The 23069-nt window shown below is 45.9% G+C and overlaps 1 protein-coding gene across 10 annotated transcripts in view; it reads left to right on the top strand.

Annotated features, from left to right (window-relative positions):
• Nucleotides 1-23069, top strand: part of MADD (MAP kinase activating death domain) — a 113838-nt gene that overhangs the window by 15723 nt on the left and 75046 nt on the right. For all 10 annotated transcript variants that reach the window (XM_040409196.1, XM_040409200.1, XM_040409197.1 and 7 more), the window contains exons 3-4: nt 158-721; nt 21880-22183. In XM_040409196.1, the coding sequence (XP_040265130.1) occupies nt 158-721; nt 21880-22183 (868 nt within the window). The remainder of the gene's footprint in view (nt 1-157; nt 722-21879; nt 22184-23069) is intronic.

Genomic DNA, 23069 nt, shown 5'->3' on the forward strand with positions numbered 1-23069 from the left:
AAACCCCTTTAAACTATTTCCGGCTTGGCGCTGATTTCACCACTTGGTCTTACAGATGATGACTAAATCTCAGCCTCTTGTGTGCTTTTCCGTCTCCCGTACAAACCGCTTCTGTCTTGTGAGCCATCTGTACACAATCCTTTTCTCTCCTTGCCAGGCAGCCAAGCAGCGACAGCGTTGCCCAGACGCCTGAACTTCTTCGGCGTTACCCCCTCGAGGACCATCCAGAATTTCCCCTGCCGCCTGACGTGGTGTTTTTCTGCCAGCCGGAGGGATGTCTCAGCGTACGGCAGAAACGGATGAGTTTGCGGGACGATACTTCATTTGTGTTCACGCTGACGGATAAGGACAGCGGAGTGACACGTTACGGGATCTGTGTGAATTTTTACCGCTCCTTTCAAAAACGCATTCCGAAGGACAAAAGCCGCAAGCAGCCCAAGCCAGCTTCCGAGAATGGGTCCGAAGGATCGGATGGGGGCCACTCCTTAAAGGCAACGAGCGCCGAGTCTACTCCAGATATCAATCATTCTCCCCGAGGGAAGCGTCTGTCTAAAGGGGCCCAGAGATCACGGAACAGCACTCTCACCTCTCTTTGTATCATCAGTCACTATCCATTCTTCTCCACCTTCCGGGAATGCCTGTATATTCTCAAGAGGTTGGTTGACTGCTGCAGTGACAGGCTGGTCAGCAAGAAGGCCGGAATATCCAAGGGGGTCCAGAGGTAAGTTCTTTTTTTTAGTCCTTGCATGTCTTAAGATAAAATGATTTGTCTTCATTTCGGGAGGTAGCTGTGTGACAACAATATCACCCCGTGTGACAACCACATCACAGGTTGTCACCGGGCTTTTTCTAGACCACTTACAAGGTGGTAATTGGTGATATATCTCTAAAAACAGGACATCGGGTCTCTAGGACAGCTGTGACAACCCTTCTGGGAGAAATAACGAAGGCCATAGTTGTCAGTAAAATGGCTAATGATTTTCCGCATTGCTTTGACTTTTTAAAGGTGCCTTAAAGGCTTACTCCACCTCCTAAAGTGATGGCATATCGCTTTTATATGGTGAGAGGACCCTCAACCTCTGGGACCCTCACCGATACTGAGACTGAAGATGCTGAAGCCCTTCTTTGCCTGCAAAGCGGTACCCAGCCTCCCGGTTGTGCAGGCTGCCAGCCCTATTCACTGAAATGTGACGGTTTTAGTGCATCTGCACCGCCAGTGGCCGGGTGCTTCTGTGCAGGGAAAGACTGAAGAGGCCGCAGCACCTTTAGGCTACATGCACAGGAACGTTGTTTGTTTCTGTGTCCGTTCCGTTTTTTGTTCTTTTTTGCGGATAGGATGCGGACCCGTTCATTTCAATGGGTCCGCAAACAATGCCGACAGCACACACATGTCCGTTCCATAGCCCCGCAAAAAAAATAGAATATGTCCTATTCTTGTCAGTTTTAGGCATTGGTACAATGGATCTGCAAAAAAAAAAAAGGATGGCATACGGATGTCATCTGTTTTTTTTTTGCAGACCCGCAATTTGCAGACCTTAAAACACATACGGTCGTGCGCATGTAGCCTTATTCTGAAGAATGTGTGGCTGTCTGCATGCTGGGAGTTGTAGTTTCTCAATAGCCACGGGTTGATGTAAACAGGTCTGCGCTGCACTACAACTTCCACTGTGGCCTAAAGCCATTACATTATATGTTCCTAAGTGCTAATGGAGATGGCGTGTGACATGCAGGCAGAGAGCCTGATCGCATCGTAATGGAACAGATGGCGAATCCAGGACAGGCCGCGAGGGCTCCAGCATTGGATGATTTTATCAGCTCCGAGAAATATGAGGATTAAGACCTTATGCACACAACCATATTTGTTTTGCGGTCTGCAAATTGGGGATCCGCAAAATACGGATGTGGACCGTGTGCCTTCCGCATTGTTTTTGCGGACCCATTGATTTTAATAGGTCTGTGGTCTGCATTTTGCAAACATATTCTATCTTTTTGCTGAACGGACATATGGATGCGGAAAGCACACAGATGATCTTTGATGGCCGCCAGTTATTGCACGTCTGTGGGCACCTGTACTTTTGAGGTATTTGCCAACTGTGCTCCACAAAGGAGGCAGAATGGGGGGAGATTTATCAAACTGGTGTAAACTAGAACTGTCTGAGTTGCCCATAGCAACCAATCAGATTCCACCTTTCATTTTTCATAGCTTCTTTGGAAAATGAATGGTGGAATCTGATTGGTTGCTATGGGCAGCTAAGACAGTTCTACTTTACACCAGTTTGATAAATCTCCCACAATGTGTCCAAAAAAGGGCAATTGTCCCTATGACACTGTCTGACCTGTTACATGTGCACTTGGCAGCTGAAGGCATCTGTGTTGGTCCCATGTTCATATGTGCCCGCATTGCTGAGAAAAATGATGTTTTAATATATGCAAATGAGCCTCTAGGAGCAACGGGGGCGTTGCAATTACTCCTAGAGGCTCTGCTCTCTCTGCAAATAGTGCACTCTCTCCAGTTTGATTAGCAGGGACAGGTGTGATGACGTTTTCCCTCCCTGGTCCTGTCAATCAAAGTGCAGAGGGCGCGGCAGTTGCAGAGAGAGCAGAGCCTCTAGGTGTAATGGCAACGCCCCCGTTGCTCCTAGAGGCTCATTTGCATATAGTAAAACTCAATTTTGCACAGCAATGCGGGCACATATGAACATGGGACCAACACAGATGCCTTAATATATGCAAATGAGCCTCTAGGAGCAACGGGGGCGTTTCCTTTACTCCTAGATGCTCTGCTCTCTCGCCAAATTCTGCGCCCTCTGCACTTTGACAGGACCAGGCAGTAAAAAACATCATTTTTCTCAGCAATGTGGGCACATATGAACATGGGACCAACACAGATGCCTTCAGCTGCCAAGCGCACATGTAACAGGTCAGCCAGTGTCATAGGTACAAATCTACTGAGAGATGTCCTCTAACAAGATGTCTTGGTGGAACAAAATGGATTTGTGACCCTTTTCCTAAGAAGTCACTGTTTCGTCCTTGGTAAGGGCCACAGAGCTCTTCTAGCCTCGGGTCTTTTATTGCTGGTGGACAGATCACAGGGCAGTGTCACCTAGTACTTTACTACTTTCTGCAGAAGGGCGTTGTGTTCACCTCTCCACACCCCTCCCCCGGTATAATATCTTTATGACACTATGCTGTTGTCACACGTCACCTCCGTGATCGAGCCGCAGGCTATGTGGATTTGATGAAACAATGGGGCTGTAGGTGATTCTCCATAGTCCTGTTTGCTTCCTAATAACGTTACAATGTTAATAAAATTATTCTATATTGGTTTTATGCAGAAATGGAAATCTAGAACAAATTGCTATTTGCTATATTATTTTTTTTTTACTGTTTATAGAATGAATCTACATGAAAAGCTGCGTAGCCTTGTAAATATATAATATTGTACTGATCCTGAGTTAGGCCTCTTTCACACGGGCGTTGCGGGAAAAGGTGCGGGTGCGTTGCGGGAACATGCGTGATTTTTTCCGCGCGAGTACAAAACATTGTAATGCGTTTTGCACGCGCGTGAGAAAAATCGGCATGTTTGGTGTTCTGTAGATTGATAACATGGTTATAAGGGAAAATAATAGCATTCTACATACAGAATGCAGAGTACAATAGGGCTGGAGGGGTTAAAAAATAAAATAAAATAAAAATAAAATGTAACTCACCTTAATCCACTTGATCGCTGTCGGCATCTCTTCTGTCTTCTTCTTTGCTGTGTACAGGAAAAGGACCTGTGGTGATGTCACTCCGGTCATCACATGGTCCGTCACATGATCTTTTACCATGGTTATGGACCAAGTGATGACCGGAGTGACGTCACCACAGGTCCTTTTCCTGCACACAGCAAAGAAGACAGAAGGAGATGCCGGGCTGCGCGATCAAGTGGATTAAGGTGAGTTACATTTTTTTTTTATAACCCCTCCGGCGCTATTCTACTATGCATTCTGTATTCAGAATGCTATTATTTCCCCTTTATAACCATGTTATAAGGGAAAATATGCTTGCGATTTTCACGCAGCCCCATTCACTTCTATGGGGCCTGTGTTGCTTGGAAAACGCACAATATAGAGCATGCTGCGATTTTCACGCAACGCACAAGTGATGCGTGAAAATCACTGCTCGTGTGCACAGCCCCATAGAAATGAATGGGTCGGTATTCAGTGCGGGTGTAATGCGTTCACCTCACGCATTGCACCCGCGCGGAATACTCGCCCGTGTGAAAGGGGCCTTACTGTATTGTAGTCAAAAGAAGCTGCACAGGTCTTCTGGTTACTAATGGCAACAGTCGACAAGCTTGTTGTCAGACACGCCCCCTGAACAGAAATATTTACTTAGACGTGTGACTGATATTAGAAAATCGTAGTGTAGGATGCAGATTTCAGATCTACTGCCAGTGAAGCCTTGCGGCCACTTTATTCTCCTAATCTGTGGGGTTCGTGTCCTCAGTGATCGGTGTTGAGCATTAGTTTAGGATTTTTATATATTTTTTTTTTTACTGATTAAAGACAGAATCTGATACATATTCTCTATTTTTGTGTATATATATATATATATATATATATATATATATATATATATATATATATATATATATATATATATAATTTTTTTTTTTTTTTTTAATTTTCTGTACAGGGTTATGGGGGTGGCCATGTTGCCTGATCTATTGACTGCTTCGTTAACAGCAGTTCAGAGCTGTGCTTTTCAGCAGCCACATGTTCCATACAGAACTGGTGTCTAGAGGTGACTTCTGTAGGGCAATGCTGTGGGCATGCTGTGCAAACTGTGCAGGGGTCAATGGGCAGGGAGGGGGAGGAGTTAAGTTGTGACCATCACCTAGTGTTATTTATATATGTGATATCTGTCTTTGCAATCCTTCCTGTGATGATAGTGAGATGACTGTTAGGCCTCTTTCACACAACTTTTTTTTCCGTTTACAGGCCGTTTTTTGCATTCCGTATATGGAACCATTAATTTCAATATTTCCGCTAAAAAAAAATAATGGAATGTAGTCTGCATTCCGGTTCGTTGAGGCCTCTTTCACAAGACCGTTTTTTTTTCTTTTCCGTTTACAGGCCATTTTTTGCGTTCCGTATATTATATTTTTGCCTGTGCATCCCTTTTCTTGTGCTGTCAGCGGGCAGTATAGAGGGTACAATTCTATACCTCTAGTGATATTGGTCACATACACAGCGGGACTGTGGGGTCGGAGTGAGAACCATAGGAGTCAGAGTTTTGACTTACATCTCCCCAGCCGCATACACAGCGCCCGGTACACCGGCATGGGTAACGCTGGTCTGATGATGTGGGAGATGCAGAACAGACGGTGTTTGCTGCCTCCGCTTGTCGACTTTGTAAAATCTGTTGAATGTGTGATATTGTACAAAAAAGACTCCGGTGAGATTTGAGACTTTTCTGTATTTGCAGATTTTTTGGGTGAGAATCGAATGCAGAGTGTTCTTTTTTTGGTGGTGGAGGGGGATGTGTCCTTTCCGGTATCGGAGAATGTGGTGAACGGTTTCATTTTCTAGAAACGGCATGGTGCAAGATATCGGGCCGAAATCCATGGCTTCCTTAAGGGATGGTCTTAGATTCCAGCGGCAGAGGGTACATCTGGTATTGCGGCTCAGCCCCATTCAAAGCCATACAGTTGAGCTAAATTACCAGATACAGCCTATGGACAGGAGTGATGCTCTTTCTGTAGGGTCCATTCACACGTCCGCAATTTCGTTTCGCATTTTGCGGAACGGAATTTCGGACCCATTCATTTCTATGGGGCAGCACAATGTGCTGCCCGGATCCGGAATTGCCGATCCGCACTTCCGGGTCCGCAAGTCCGTTCCCGAAAAAAATAGAACATGTCCTATTCTTGTCCACAATTGCGGACAAGAATAGTCATTTTCTATTAAGTGCTGGCGATGTGCGGTCCGCAAAATGCGGAACGCACATCACTGATGTCCGTGTTTTGCGGATCCAAAATACACACTGACGTGTGAATGGAGCCTAATTATTATTATTTTTTTGACTATTTTTGGACAACCACTGAATAAAAAATAGCTGGAAAAATCTGCAGCACCCATAGAGATTACCATTGACTCTGAATAACATGCATCCTCAGGTAAATTAAGAGAACTCCCCCCCCCCCCCCCCCCCAAGGAGATGTGGGACTGATTGCTGTGACCCCAAACAAAGCTGCTGTCACACATATTACAGGCCGCCCATTAGTGTCGAAGGGGCAGTCATTTATTACATGGGTGCACTGAATCCTTTGGACCAAGGGCCACTCATTGCAACGTCTCCTAGAGTTGGGGTGCTGATTGTGAGATGCCACCGTCCTCATGTATTATATCTATTTCCGCTATCGCATGATTGAAAAGTACAAAACCATCCAAAATGAGATGTGCGCCTTATCCGGCTTTTCCATTGGATTCAGTTAGTGCGATGTATCCCGAACCATTAGACCTCTTTCACACGGGCGAGTTTTGCGCGGGTGCAATGCGTGAGTTGAACGCATTGCACCCGCACTGAATCAGGACCCATTAATTTCTATGCGGCTGTTCACATGAGCGGTGATTTTCACGCATCACTTGTGCGTTGCGTGAAAATCGCAGCATGCTCTATATTCAGCGTTTTTCACGCAACGCAGGCCCCATAGAAGTGAATGGGGCTGCGTGAAAATCGCAAGCATCTGCAAGCAAGTGCGGATGCGGTGAGATTTTCATGCACGGTTGCTAGGTGACGATCGGGATGGAGACCCGATCATTATAATTATACCTTATAACATGGTTATAAGGGAAAATAATAGCATTCTGAATACAGAATGCATAGTAAAATAGCGCTGGAGGGGTTAAAAAATAAATAAATAATAATTTAACTCCCCTTAATCCACTTGATCGCGCAGCCGGCATCTCTTCTGTCTTCATCTTAGCTGTGTGCAGGAAAAGGACCTTTGATGACGTCACTCCGGTCATCACATGATCCATCACATGATCTTTTACCATGGTGATGGATCATGTGATGGACCATGTGATGACCGGAGTGACGTCACCACAGGTCCTTTTCCTGCAATCAGCAAAGAAGGAGACAGAAGATATGCCGGGCTGCGCGATCAAGTGGTCTAAGGTGAGTTTAATAAAAAAAAAAAATTTTTAACCCCTCCAGCGCTATTGTACTCTGCATTCTGTATTCAGAATGCGATTATTTCCCCTTATAACCATGTTATTAGGGAAAATAATACAATCTACAGAACACCGATCCCAAGCCCGAACTTCTGTGAAGAAGTTCGGGTTTGGGTACCAAACATGCGCCATTTTTCTCACGTGAGTGCAAAATGCATTACAATGTTTTGCACTCGCGCGGAAAAATCGCGCATGTTCCCGCAACGCACCCGGACCTTTTCCCGCAACGCCCGTGTGAAAGAGGCCTTAGTCTGGATGATTCACATAATTTCCTGCGCTGGACATCATCCCTGTAACAACAGTACTATTGTCTTCCTATACTTTACTGCCAGAGCCACTCATGTTTACCTTTCCGTGACACATATATGACCAGGCTTTGTGTGCACATGTAAACAGGCGAAGACCGAGCAGCGTATACAGGACCTGCATTGTAAAAAGCTATCGCTACATTACACCAGAAAAGTGCCCCTCTCGCCTTAGGCTGCAGGCAGCGTTTTGGTGTCCGCCTCCAAAGCGGAATGTAGACCGAATGGAGACTGAACTGAGGCATTCTGAGCGGATCCTTTTACATTCAGAATGCATTAGGGCAAAACTGATCAGTTTTGGACCGCTTGTGAGAGCCCTGAACGGATCTCGCAAAAGGAAAGCCAAAACACCAGTGTGAAAGTAGCCTAACCCTTTGTCACCCATGGGTCTCTTATGGTAATGTTCATATGTGGCGAATCTTCATATCAAATCATCAGGTACGTTTCCGGTGCTCTCATTTCTGCCGTTGATGTGTGGTTTGATGCGCTGCAAATTTAAGTGGCATGCGCACTAAGCTCTCCTGATATATCGATGGCCTATCGCTAGGATGTGCCATCAATGCCACATAGGTGAAGGACCCACCTCTGGGACCTGCTCCTATCTCCAGAATGGTCTCCCTGCAAGTGCAGGGAGAGTAGCTGCGCATGCACAGAAACTCTCCATTCTCCTCCTTGGGAATTCTGGAAATAGCTGACCTGGTTTTGGCTATTTCCAGCAGTCCCATGGTGGAGAATAGAGAAATGGCTGCCTTGAATTTACCGCTATGCGACTTTCAAAAATGCGCTCTGCTCTTTTTAGTTCTCCCATAGCAGTAAATTGAGAGCACGCTGCACTTGTGCCGCACGCTCTCCTTCACTTTTGGTGCCCAGTTTTACAGTTAGGAGCAAGTCCCAGAGGCAATGGTAAAAGTGGATAGAGACCCCCCCCCCCTTTTAACTCTTTAGAGCTCTATATCAGAAACACTCTGTCAGCTATCAGGAAACAGAAAGAAATAAATTAACAGAGAATGTTGGACCTAAAATTCCCATAAAAAAAAAAAAATTCTCCCACATTTATATTTTCCGTCGGGTTGAACATTAGACCAATCTATTGTCTGACGCCGTCTACACGTTTGATTTATTCTGTCTGTGACCTCGATCAGCGCTGCGGTCCGGGCGAGGTGCTCCAGTTTGTGAATTTCACGTATTTTCGTATCAGTCCCGGGGCTGGAGAACAGCAGATTAGTCATTTAGCCGGAGAAAGGTGACATTTCGAGATGTTTGTGTACTGCTTCACGCGTGGATGAGATGGAAAAATGGGAATTAGTTCAGGCCTCCTTCTGGTTGACTCTGGCTGAGATTACGCAGCGCCGCTGTAATCGTGACACAAAACATGATTTGACTATAATAAGCGAATGCGCTGTTATGGGAAACTACAACTCTCAGCATACCCAGGCATCTATAGACTGTCACAGTATGCTGGGAGTTCTAAATCTACCCCAGCTGGTAAGGCTTAGCTAGGAAACTACCGCACTATGGGGGCAGCCCATTGATTGTCCCATTACGACAACTTAGCCCACAGGATAGGGGATAAGTGTTGAATCAGCGGGCGTCCGACCTTACGCCCCCCTACCGGTCATGAGATATGTGCTGTCGCTCCATTCAACGCTATGGGCCTGCTGGAGATCGCCAAGCACTGTTACTCCGCTATATCCGGCAGTTCCATAGAGCTAAAGGGAGTGGCGGACGCGCGTGCAAGTTAAACGCTCCATTTAAATGGAAGAACAGGGCACCCCTTTCTCATGATCTGTAGGGGGCCCAGCGGTTGAACATAACTTAAAGGGGTTGTCTCACTTCAGCGAATGGCATTTATCATGTAGAGAAAGTTAATACGAGGCACTTACTAATGTATTATTATTATTCATATTGCCTCCTTTGCTGGCTGGATTCCTTTTTCAATCACATTATACACTGCTCGTTTCCATGGTTACGACCACCCTGCAATCTATCAGCGGTGGTCGTGCTTGCGCACTATAGGAAAAAGCGCCAGCCTAAGTGCGCTCCCGCAGTCCCTGCCACCAGAGAGTCGACACTTTTTCCTATAGTGTGCAAGCACGACCACCGCTGATGGATTGCAGGGGGGTCTGCAACCATGGAAATGAGCAGAGTATAATGTAATGGAAAAATAAATCCAGCCAGCAAATGAGGCAATATTTACAATCACAATACATTAGAAAGTGGCTTGTATTAACTTCCACCCCTTTTAAAATTGCAACTGCGCTTGCTGGTTTCTCAAAATAGGAAATTGGAGATGACCACCATAATACACTGCTCAAAAAAATAAAGGGAACACAAAAATAACACATCCTAGATCTGAATTAATTAAATATTCTTCTGAAATGCTTTGTTCTTTACATAGTTGAATGTGCTGACAACAAAATCACACAAAAATTAAAAAATGGAAATCTAATTTTTCAACCCATGGAGGTCTGGATTTGGAGTCACACTCAAAATTAAAGTGGAAAAACACACTACAGGCTGATCCAACTTTGATGTAATGTCCTTAAAACAAGTCAAAATGAGGCTCAGTAGTGTGTGTGGCCTCCACGTGCCTGTATGACCTCCCTACAACGCCTGTGCATGCTCCTGATGAGGTGGCGGACGGTCTCCTGAGGGATCTCCTCCCAGACCTGGACTAAAGCATCTGCCAAATCCTGGACAGTCTGTGGTGCAACGTGACGTTGGTGGAGACATGATGTCCCAGATGTGCTCAATTGGATTCAGGTCTGGGGAACGGGCGGGCCAGTCCATAGCATCAATGCCTTCGTCTTGCAGGAACTGCTGACACACTTCAGCCACATGAGGTCTAGCATTGTCTTGCATTAGGAGGAACCCAGGGCCAACCGCACCAGCATATGGTCTCACAAGGGGTCTGAGGATCTGATCTTCGTACCTAATGGCAGTCAGGCTACCTCTGGCGAGCACATGGAGGGCTGTGCGGCCCTCCAAAGAAATGCCACCCCACACCATTACTGACCCAATGCCAAACCGGTCATGCTGGAGGATGTTGCAGGCAGCAGAACGTTCTCCACAGCGTCTCCAGACTCTGTCACGTCTGTCACATGTGCTCAGTGTGAACCTGCTTTCATCTGTGAAGAGCACAGGGCGCCAGTGGCGAATTTGCCAATCTTGGTGTTCTCTGGCAAATGCCAAACGTCCTGCACGGTGTTGGGCTGTAAGCACAAAACCCACCTGTGGACGTCGGGCCCTCCTATCACCCTCATGGAGTCTGTTTCTGACTGAGCAGACACATGCACATTTGTGGCCTGCTGGAGGTCATTTTGCAGGGCTCTGGCAGTGCTCCTCCTGTTCCTCCTTTCACAAAGGCGGAGGTAGCGGTCCTGCTGCAGGGTTGTTGCCCTCCTACGGCCTCCTCCACGTCTCCTGATGTACTGGCCTGTCTCCTGGTAGCGCCTCCATGCTCTGGACACTACGCTGACAGACACAGCAAACCTTCTTGCCACAGCTCACATTGATGTGCCATCCTGGATAAGCTGCACTACCTGAGCCACTTGTGTGGGTTGTAGACTCCGTCTCATGCTACCACTAGAGTGAAAGCAGTGCCAGCATTCAAAAGTGACCAAAACATCAGCCAGGAAGCATAGGAACTGAGAAGTGGTCTGTGGTCACCACCTGCAGAACCACTCCTTTATTGGGGGTGTCTTGCTAATTGCCTATAATTTCCACCTGTTGTCTATCCCATTTGCACAACAGCATGTGAAATTGATTGTCCCTCAGTGTTGCTTCCTAAGTGGACAGTTTGATTTCACAGAAGTGTGATTGACTTGGAGTTACATTGTGTTGTTTAAGTGTTCCCTTTTATTTTTTTGAGCAGTGTATATAGCTATTAGCACGCTTCGTATGGATGACAATTCTACGGCTCCCCTCCCCCGCGGTGAGGAGGTGTTATTACTTACATTAACCACTTCATATCCGCCCATAGGATATAAACGTCCTATGGGTGGATGTTTATCTCTGAATGGACGTTCTGGAATTGGCGTGCAGCTGCGGAGCGGGGGCCCTCTGTCAGTGACAGCAGGGCAACCCAGAGAGAAGGCAGGGACAGTTCCCAGGTGTCCCTGCCTTCTAGATTGCTGTATTGCTTCAAAACAGCTATTATTGTGTTAAAGTGAAATAAAAAAAAGAAATGAAGTGGACATACTGGTATTGCCGCATCCGTAACAGCCTGCTCTATAAAAATATCATATGACCTAATGCCTGAGGTGAACGCCGTAAAAAAAAAAATTATAAACTGTGCCAAAAAGCCATTTTTTGTCACCTAACATCACATAAAGTGCAACACCAAGCGATCAAAAAGGTGTATGCCCCCCAAAATAGTTCCAATCAAACTGTCACCTCTTCCTGCAAAAATTGAGACCCTAATTAAGACGATCGGTCAAAAAATTAAAAAGCTATGGCTCTCAGACTATGGAGATCCTAAAACATCATAATTTTTTTGGGGGGTTTTCAAAAATGCTATTATTGTGTAAATCTTCAATAAATAAGAAAAAGTATAAATATTAGGTCTTGCCACGTCCGTAACGATCTGCTCTATAAAAATGGCACATGACCTAACCCCTCAGGTGAACGCTGTAAAAATAAATAAACTGTGCTAAAACAACCAATTTTTTGGCCACCTTGCCCCATAAAGTGTAATGATGAATGATCAAAAAATCATATGTATCCAAAAATGGTACCAATAAAAACTTTAACTCTTCCTGCAAAAAACGAGCCCCTGCACAATACGATCGGCAGAAAAAAAAAAAAAAAAAAATGGCATTCAGAAAATGGAGAAAAAAACATATATTTTTTTTCAAAAATGCTTTATTATGTAAAACTGAAACAAGACATATTTGATATCATTGCGTCCGTAAAACAACCTGCTCAATAAAAACAGCACATGATCTACCCTGTCAGATGAATGTTGTAAAAAATTAAAACCAGTGCCAAAACAGCAATTTTTTGGTTACCTTGCCTCACAAAAAACTTAATATATGGCAATTAAAAATCGTATGTACCCCAAAATAGTACCAATAAAACTGGCACCTTATCACCTAGTTTCTAAAATGGGGTCACTTTTTGGGAGTTTCTACTGTAAGGGTGCATCAGGGGGGCTTCAAATGGGACATGGCATCTAAAAACCAGTTCAGCAAAATCTGCCTTCCAAAAACCATGTGGCGCTCCTTTTCTTCTGCGCCCTGCCGTGTGCCCTTACATCAGTTTACGACCACGTGTGGGCTGTTTCTGTAAACAGCAGAATGAGGGTAATAAATATTGAGTTTTGTTTGGCTGTTAACCCTTGATGTGTTAAAAGAAAAAAAATTAAAATCTGCCAAAAAAGTGAAATTTAGAACTGTCATCTCCATTTTCCTTTAATTCTTGTGGAACAGCTAAAGGGTTAACCAATTTTTTAAAATCAGTTTTGAGTAACTTGAGGGGTGTAGTTTCTACAATGGGGTCATTTATGGGGGGTTTCCACTATGTAAGCCCCACAAAGTGACTTCAGAGCTGAACTGGTCCTTTTTAAAAAGTGAGTTTTGGAAATTTTCTTAAAAATGTTAAGAATTGCTTCTAAAATTCTAAGCCTTCTAACGTCCTAAAAAAATAAAATGACATTTACAAAATTATGCCAACATAAAGTAGACCTGTGGGGAATGTAAAGTAATAAATATTTTATGAGGTATCACTTTCTGTTTTAAAAGCAGAGAAATTGAAATTTGGAAAATTGCAAATTTTTCAAAATGTTCGGTAAATTTTGGATTATTTTATAAATAAAATATACCGACTCTAATTTACCACTGTCTTGAAGTACAATGTGTCGAGAAAACAATCTCAGAATGGCCTGGATAAATAAGTGTTCCAAAGTTATTACCACATAACGTGACACATGTCAGATTTGCAAAATTAGGCTCTGTCAGGCAGGGGGTAAGTGGTTAAAGGGGTTGTCCAAGATTAAGAAGAAATGGGGCACAGGCAGGCGTAAAATGACAAAATAATCACTGCGTAGCCGTTGATTTTCCCACCGTTCCAGCACTGCTATGCGGCCCTCCTCTTCAGCCTTTGGCCGCCGAGTTCGCATTGACACCACATGACAATCACTGGGCAATATAGGAACATTTGTAAGTAAATTCAGCTTACAGAGGTTATACATAGTCCAAGGGGGTTGTACTTTTTAAAGGGGTCATCCAACTAGGACAAGCCCCTTTTATTAGGCAACTCTGTACAAAGTTGGGTGACAACCCCAGTGGGAATTGTATCGACACAATTTTTTTTCTCAGCATGTAACAAGAAGAGATCTGGACGACAATTTCATTTTATTGAGGAGTTTTGTTTTCTATTTAGGGGGAATTTCTTTTGACCCCCCCCCCCCCCCCCTCCCATTATTGTCATTAGTTATGTGCTCGCCCCCGGACGTCTCTTCTTCTTGCCCGTGACACCTTCTACAGATATCCTATCTTCTCTCTTTTCCCTGCAGTACTACTGGCGGCCAGCACTTTTACCAGACAAGCGGAGGTACTGTGATACCATTACCTCCTGTAATACCTCATTACCTCCGCCCTCCCCTGGAGGCACAGACTGTCTGGTAGTAGCCGGCGTCTCCATCAATAGTGGATGAGTGTGAGCCTGCGCGTCACGTTGTCTGTAAATCCTAAAGCGTGCACCTGCTGATAAGAGACTAAGCCGCAGGGTGTATATAGGAACGACGTGCCTACAGCTCTGCGGAACATATAGATCTCTCCAAGGATATGGAGCGAATAGTGACCACTCTATAGGATGTGGAGGTATAGAATGTACAGTGACCTCTGTATGGGATGTGGCGGTATAGAACGTACAGTGACCTCTGTATAGGACATGGAGGTATAGAACGTACAGGGACCTCCTGTATAAGACACAGAGGTATAGAACGTACAGTGCCCTCTGTATAGGACGGGGAGGTATAGAACGTACAGTGCCCTCTGTATAGGACATGGAGGTATAGAACGTACAGTGACCTCTGTATAGGACGGGGAGGTATAGAACGTACAGTGCCCTCTGTATAGGACATGGAGGTATAGAACGTACAGTGACCTCTGTATAGGACGGGGAGGTATAGAACGTACAGTGACCTCTATAGGACATGGAGGTATAGAACGTACAGTGACCTCTATAGGACGGGGAGGTATAGAACGTACAGTGACCTCTGTATAGGACATGGAGGTATAGAACGTACAGTGACCTCTGTATAGGACATGGAGGTATAGAACGTACAGTGACCTCTGTATAGGACGGGGAGGTATAGAACGTACAGTGACCTCTGTATAGGACATGGAGGTATAGAACGTACAGTGACCTCTGTATAGGACATGGAGGTATAGAACGTACAGTGACCTCTATAGGACATGGAGGTATAGAACGTACAGTGACCTCTATAGGACGGGGAGGTATAGAACGTACAGTGACCTCTGTATAGGACATGGAGGTATAGAACGTACAGTGACCTCTGTATAGGACGGGGAGGTATAGAACGTACAGTGACCTCTGTATAGGACGGGGAGGTATAGAACGTACAGTGACCTCTGTATAGGACATGGAGGTATAGAACGTACAGTGACCTCTGTATAGGACGGGGAGGTATAGAACGTACAGTGACTTCTGTATAGGACATGGAGGTATAGAACGTACAGTGACCTCTGTATAGGACGGGGAGGTATAGAACGTACAGTGACCTCTCTATAGGACGGGGAGGTATAGAACGTACAGTGACCTCTGTATAGGACGGGGAGGTATAGAACGTACAGTGACCTCTGTATAGGACATGGAGGTATAGAACGTACAGTGACCTCTGTATAGGACATGGAGGTATAGAACGTACAGTGACCTCTGTATAGGACATGGAGGTATAGAACGTACAGTGACCTCTGTATAGGACATGGAGGTATAGAACGTACAGTGACCTCTGTATAGGACGGGGAGGTATAGAACGTACAGTGACCTCTGTATAGGACATGGAGGTATAGAACGTACAGTGACCTCTGTATAGGACATGGAGGTATAGAACGTACAGTGACCTCTGTATAGGACATGGAGGTATAGAACGTACAGTGACCTCTGTATACGACGGGGAGGTATAGAACGTACAGTGACCTCTGTATAGGACGGGGAGGTATAGAACGTACAGTGACCTCTGTATAGGACATGGAGGTATAGAACGTACAGTGACCTCTGTATAGGACGGGGAGGTATAGAACGTACAGTGACCTCTGTATAGGACGGGGAGGTATAGAACGTACAGTGACCTCTGTATAGGACAGGGAGGTATAGAACGTACAGTGACCTCTGTATAGGACATGGAGGTATAGAACGTACAGTGACCTCTATAGGACGGGGAGGTATAGAACGTACAGTAACCTCTATAGGACGGGGAGGTATAGAACGTACAGTGACCTCTGTATAGGACGGGGAGGTATAGAACGTACAGTGACCTCTATAGGACGGGGAGGTATAGAACGTACAGTGACCTCTATAGGACGGGGAGGTATAGAACGTACAGTGACCTCTGTATAGGACGGGGAGGTATAGAACGTACAGTGACCTCTATAGGACGGGGAGGTATAGAACGTACAGTGACCTCTGTATAGGACGGGGAGGTATAGAACGTACAGTGACCTCTGTATAGGACGGGGAGGTATAGAACGTACAGTGACCTCTGTATAGGACAGGGAGGTATAGAACGTACAGTGACCTCTGTATAGGACGGGGAGGTATATTACAGAACATCGGCGTATAGATTATATAGTGACATTTCCAGGACATGGGAAGATATAGAACGTCAAGTGCCCTTTCTGTAGGATATTAGGGCTGAAGGGGATGGGATGTATAGTGACTCCTACATGGCATGGTTGGCACAGATGATGGTCTGGAACATGGCGACTGTTCTTCAGGACGTAAGGAACATATAGTGACCTGAGGAGCAGTCGCCCATACTGACCGATCAGGTTACAGCCTGGGGTCAGGGACTGATGGGAGGAATACTCTGTATGTACAGAGCAGCGGAATATGTTAGCGATATGTACACAATGGAAAACCACGTTTTTCTTCTGCTATGCGGGGAGGCAGAGCAAATAGAGTTGTTTGACATTGTGACATTGTCCCAGTAAGGGTAAATATTACTTTCTAGGACTAGAAAAACACAACGGCTTTCTTCCTGAAACAGCGCCACACCTGTCCATGGGTTGTGTATGGTATTGCAGCTCAGCTCCATTGACATGAACGAGACTGAGCTGCAATACCATACCCAGCCTGTGGGCAGATGTAGCGCTGTTTTTGGAAGATGGTGGCCATGATTTTCTAATCGTAAACCCTTTCCCTCAGCGCCACCATGAAGCTATTATAGGACCGCGCAGCCTCAATTCTTACCCCTAAGCAGCAGCCCGCGGGTGCCTAGTAGCTAATAACATAACATAGTAACATAGTACATGAGGCCGAAAAAAGACATCTGTCCATCCAGTTCAGCCTGTTATCCTGCAAGTTTATCCAGAGGAAGGCAAAAAAAACACCTGTGAGGTAGAAGCCAATAAGACCTAGGTGATCAGTCAGTGCTCTGCCTGATCATTAAAGGGATTTCCCAGGATTACTATGATGTTTAAGGCCACTTTCACACTAGCGTTTTTCTTTTCCGGCATTGAGTTCCGTCCTAGGGGCTCTATACCAAAAAAGAACTGATCGGGCATATCCCCATGCATTCTGAATGGAGAGCAATCCGATCAGGATGCATCAGGATGTCTTCAGTTCAGTCTTTTAGACTGCTCAGGCAAAAGATAAAACCGCAGCATGCTACGGTTTTATCTACGGCCAAAAAAACTGAACACTTGCCTGATTGCCAGATCCGGCATTTTTTTCCATAGGAATGTATTAGTGCCAGATTCGGCATTCAAAATACAGGAATGCCGGATCCGTCCATGCGCAGACCGAAATTTTTAAAAAATAAATGCCGGAACCGTTTTTCCGGATGACACCGGAACGACGGATCCGGCATTTCAATGCATTTGTAAGACAGATCAGGATCAGGTCTTACAAATGCCATCAGTTGGCACACGTTTTGCCGGATCCGGCAGGCAGTTCCGGCGACGGAATCCTCTGCTGCAAGTGTGAAAGTAGCCTAACAGATCTGCTCATGCAGTTTCTTACCTCATGTTCATCTCCCCCATGCTTTTTTGTTTTTTCTTCAATTTGGTTCAATCTGGACTCTCCTGACCCATTTGTTTCCCTCCTGTATGTCGCTCTTCTTGTTGCTGGATCCAACCAAACCCATGAAGCACTTCTCTTTTCTTTGCCATACCCCTAGCACCGTCCCTAACAACTCCCAGTTGGTTTATAGCTCCTCCCACCCAGCTAGTTACATAGACACGCCCATATCACCGCCCCCCTACCAACGCCCAGCTAGTTTATAGCTCCTCCCACCCTTCTAGTTACATAGACACTCCCCTATCACTGCCCCACCCACGGACATAACATCACAGGAAATAAAGAGCTGCATGGACATGGTCATGTGACCACAGCCCAGACTGGAAGATAGGAGCAATTTACAGCTACCTTCATAAATATTGTTGATGCAAACTGGAAAACCCCTTTAAGGGTCCATTCACATGTCCGCAATATCGGCAATGGGTGCGGACCCATTCATTCTCTATGGGGCCGGAAGAGATGTGGAGATGTGCATCCGCATTTCCGGAGCGCGGCCCCGCAAAAATAGAACATGTCTTATTCTGGTGCGCAATTGCGGACAAGAATGGGCAGTTCTATGGGGGGTGCTGACCGGGTGTATTGCGGATCCGCAATACACCACGGACGTGTGAATGGACCCTTAGGTCGTGGCTGGGAAGGTCTGGACTGGCACCGTCGGCCCTCCTTACTGCAGAATTTTTGAGCAGCTATTTTTATTTTTTTCCTGCTGAAACTCTCCTCCCCCTGGGGGAACCCTGTCAGATAAAAACTTGTTCAGCCAGGAACCATCTCCCGTGACTTCACCGTTAAGTGGGATTTTCTGGACTTAAAGGTCGATGACCTATCTTCAGGACAGGTCATCAGTATCAAATGGGTGAGGGTCCGTCTCCCGGCAGCCCCTCTGATCCTCTGTTTGAAGGGACCGCAGAGCTATGCTTGGTATTGCAGCTCAATCCCATTCACTTCAATAGAACCGAGCTGCAGAAAGGCCATGTGCCTGATGGGAGATGGTTCCTGACGTCACAGGCCGATGAAGAGGCCGCGCTGATCAGGGACGGCAGCTTCCAACAGCTGATCGGCAGGGTGCCCCCCCCCCCCCACTGATCATATATTGATGACCTGTCCTGTTTTATGTCCTGGGCAACTCCTTTAGGTCTCATGCACATGACTGTAAGCAAACTGCGGATCCACAAAATTATATTATATTATATTATTATTATTTTATTTGTTTGCAGACCCATTGACTTCAATGGGTCCACATTTTGCGGACAAGTATAGGACATGTTCTGTCTTTTGTGGAACGGTCATACGGATGCGGACAGCAGGCGAATGCTCAGCGCAGTGGGGACGGCTGGTGCCTGATGCCTCTTGCTGCGGCTTATCTCCCAAGCAAACAAAGTAGTAAATATTAAAATTCAGCATGCCTGGAAGACATTGAGTTGCAGGTGGATCCAAAACGAAATCCCTGGGTTTGGCTGACCGTTGGGCAGAGCTGACCATCGGTGACTGTGGCAATGATGGAGGCAGTGTGCTGTGTGGGATGCAGAAGGAGGCAGTGATTCGTACTTGGCCCTTTTCTGTGTATTTTTCTCTCCCTTCCCTCTCATTGTAATGACATAATGAACCCATGACCAGACGGCGGCCGTTTATGTACTGAAGCCCTTGAAAATGGATTGTGTTCTCCTGCATAAGCATCCTTCTGTTATAAGAAGACCTCTGATTCATCTCCGTAATGTCCTTCTAATATGAAGCAATGAGTAAACCGCCTGCGCTGTCCTCCTCGTGATAAAGGCGAGCGTGTCCTGCAAGGCGGCCATGGAGGAGAGTGATTAATCCCCCGACATGGCATGATCGTTTTAGTCATTACTTGCATTCTCCTTGTAATAACATTTCTGAAGCATCTATTCTTAGGACTGTGTGTTGTGCCTTTCCTCTTTTATTCCTGCTAGAAGTTTGGATGATTCCAGCTAGGGGGGGGGGGGGCGTCCCTGCACAGTCTAACACTGGCCGTTGTCAGACTGTGCAGTTACACCCCCTTATTGGTAACGCCTTTACTTCTAAAATATCTAATGGGAGTAATAGAGGAACATCACAACAGAGTCATAAGAATAGATGCTCCAGAAGTGTTATTACATGGGAAATGCAAGTAGATACTACAACAGACATGTCAGGAGAGGGGACGGCTCCTCTTTAAAATGTAAAAGAAGCGGTGTGGTTTGGGTATGCCTGAGCCCTCGAGCGTGCAGCAAAGCGTACACAGCGTCGCACAAAGCCCCTACTGATCCGTGAGGCGCTGGAAGCAATCCCTTTAGGGGCGAATACGTCTTTAACATGTCATGTGACAGAGCACGCCACAATGGGACGCATAATATGGCTTCATCTGTATGTGCCTCTATATATCTGCATTAAAAATCTTTCTATCTGCTGTCTAAAAAGTTCCAAAGTCGCCAAAAGTTTATGGTTCTGGTTTTGGCAGTGATATTTCTTGGACTGGAGCAGATCGTTTCAAATAGACAGGAAGCAGTCGGCCCGACGCACAAATTCCTCCGCTTCTTCAGCTCTGGTTGTTCTTACTTAGGGTACTTTCACAATAGCGTTTTTATTTTCCGGCACGGAGTTCCGTCCTAGGGGCTCTATACCGGAAAATAACTGATCAGTTTTATCCCCATGCATTCTGAATGGAGAGCGATCCGTTCAGGATGTCTTCAGTTCAGTCTTTTTGGCTGATCAGGCAAAAGATAAAACCGCAGCATGCGGCCCAAAAAACTGAACACTGGCCTGAATGCCAGATCAGGCATTTTTTCCATAGGAATGTACTAGTGCCGGATTCGGCATTCAAAATGCCGAATGCGTCCTTCCAGTCTGCGCATGCGCAGATCAGTAAAAATGTGGAAAAAAAATCAAAACGGATCCGTTTGTCCGTATGACAAACGGACAGACAGATACGTTCTTGCAATGCATTTGTAAGACGGATCCTGATCAGTCTTAAAATGCAATCAGTTGGCATACTCCCTACCGGACTCCTCTGCCGCAAGTGTGAAAGTAGCTTTAAAAGGGTTGTCAGGCCAATTACAATTTTTAATATTTTTTTTTTAAACTTCAGAATGGTGTAAAATAATAAAATGAGTGACACTAACCCTACTGATCCCCCACCACTCCCGTCCCGTCGCTTTCTGGTTAGGGAATGACCCTAGTGTCAGTCGAGAGGGAGCAGACATGGAGACCAGCAGGGGAGTGAGCGAGGTGGGGGGTCCGTCTATTGTTTTACATCATTCTGGGCCTTTCTTCAAAAATTGGAGGTATCTGAAATAATATTAAAAGGGTTTTCATGACTCCGATATCCTTAGGATCGGTCATCAGTATCTGATCGTTGGCGGTCCGAGCTGCTGTGACTCGGCACGACCTCTACACGGTGTGTGGAGCTATCTGCTCCTGTGTTGGGCTGCTTTCACACTAGCGTTTTCAATTCCGCTATTGAGATCTGTCATAGGGTCTCAATACCGTAAAAAAAAGCTTCCGTTTTGTCCCCATTCATTGTCAATGGGGACAAAACTGAACTGAACAAAACGGAGCGCTCCAAAATGCATTCCGTTCCGTTTGGTTGCGTCCCCATCGCAGACAGAATAACGCTGCAAGCAGCAAGACAGATCCGTCTTGACACACAATGTAAGTCAATGGGGACAGATCCGTTTTATCTGACGCCCCAATTGACTTTCAGTGGTGTTCATGACGGATCCGTCATGGCTATAGAAGACATAATACAACCGGATCCGTTCATGACGGATGCATGCGGTTGTATTATTGTAACAGAAGCGTTTTTGCAGATCCATGACGGATTCGCAAAAAACGCTAGTGTGAAAATAGCCTTAGGTCCGATGGCCCTGTAGCAGTTGATTAGAGGGGGTGGCCATCAGTCTAGTATTGATGCCTCATCCTAAGGGTAGCCCATCAATAACAAAGTCTTGGAGACCCCATTTAAGGAAATTCACTCTCTACAGCTCCCTGTTCTACATGGTAACTAGATATTGGTGCCCGTAGTGTTAAATACTAATGTCCCGGTCGATTTCTCTGTGGGAAGTAGATTGATTGGCTCGACATTTGTGTTTCAGAGACACCATGTGGAGGATCTTCACCGGCTCTTTACAGTTAGAAGAAAAGTCTAACGTTCTCCTGCACGACCTACGGGAGATAGAAGCGTGGATTTATCGCTTGCTCCGATCTCCCACTCCAGTGCCCGGCCAGAAGAGAGTCGACGTGGAAGTCTTACCCTTAGAGATGCAGCCACCCTTGACCTTTGCTCTTCCCGACCCTTCCAGATTCTCCCTGGTGGATTTTCCCCTACACCTGCCCCTCGAGCTCCTTGGAGTGGAGGCCTGTTTGCAAGTCTTATCCTGCATTTTGCTGGAACATAAGGTATGGAAAGAGTCGCTTACACCCATGTGTTTTTTAAATTTTTTATAATTATACATCATGGCTGGATGAATTTCTGCAGAATTCCTTCCAGGTGGGTAAAGGAGTTGTATGACATTGGGGGAGGAGATGGGCAGTGGCGTGCCTGGGGTGTTTGGCACCCGGGGCTGGTCCTTTCTCTGGCACCCCACTCCCCCAATACTTTAAAAAAATGGTACCCCCTCACAGTAGTTTTGCCCTCATTGTACAACCTTCACAGTAGTTTTGTACAGATGTGTGCCCCCCCCCCCACAGTAGTTATGCCCACATTGTGTCCTCTCACAGTAGTTATGCCCACATTGTGTCCTCTCACAGTAGTTATGCCCACATTGTGTCCTCTCACAGTAGTTATGCCCACATTGTGTCCTCTCACAGTAGTTATGCCCACATTGTGTCCTCTCACAGTAGTTATGCCCACATTGTGTCCTCTCACAGTAGTTATGCCCACATTGTGTCCTCTCACAGTAGTTATGCCCACATTGTGCCCTCTCACAGTAGTTATGCCCACATTGTGCCCTCTCACAGTAGTTATGCCCACATTGTGCCCCTTTTACGGTAGTTATGCCCACATTGTGCCCCTTTTACAGTAGTTATGCCTTCTCTGTGCCCCTTTCACAGTTGTAATGCCCTCTTTGTGCCCCTTCACAGTAATAATCCCCATTGTGCCCCCTTCATAGTAATAATCCCCATTGTGCCCCCTTTTATAGTAATATTCCCCATTGTGCCCCATTCACAGTAATAATGCCCACTGTGCCCCCTTCATTGTAGTAATGCCCTCCCTCTGGCTCTGTGCCCCCTCCATAGTAATAAAGCCCTCTGTGCCTCTTCCATAGTAACAAAGCCCTCTGTG

Source organism: Bufo bufo, chromosome 10 (assembly GCF_905171765.1).
Source record: "Bufo bufo chromosome 10, aBufBuf1.1, whole genome shotgun sequence".
Lineage (NCBI taxonomy): Eukaryota > Metazoa > Chordata > Amphibia > Anura > Bufonidae > Bufo > Bufo bufo.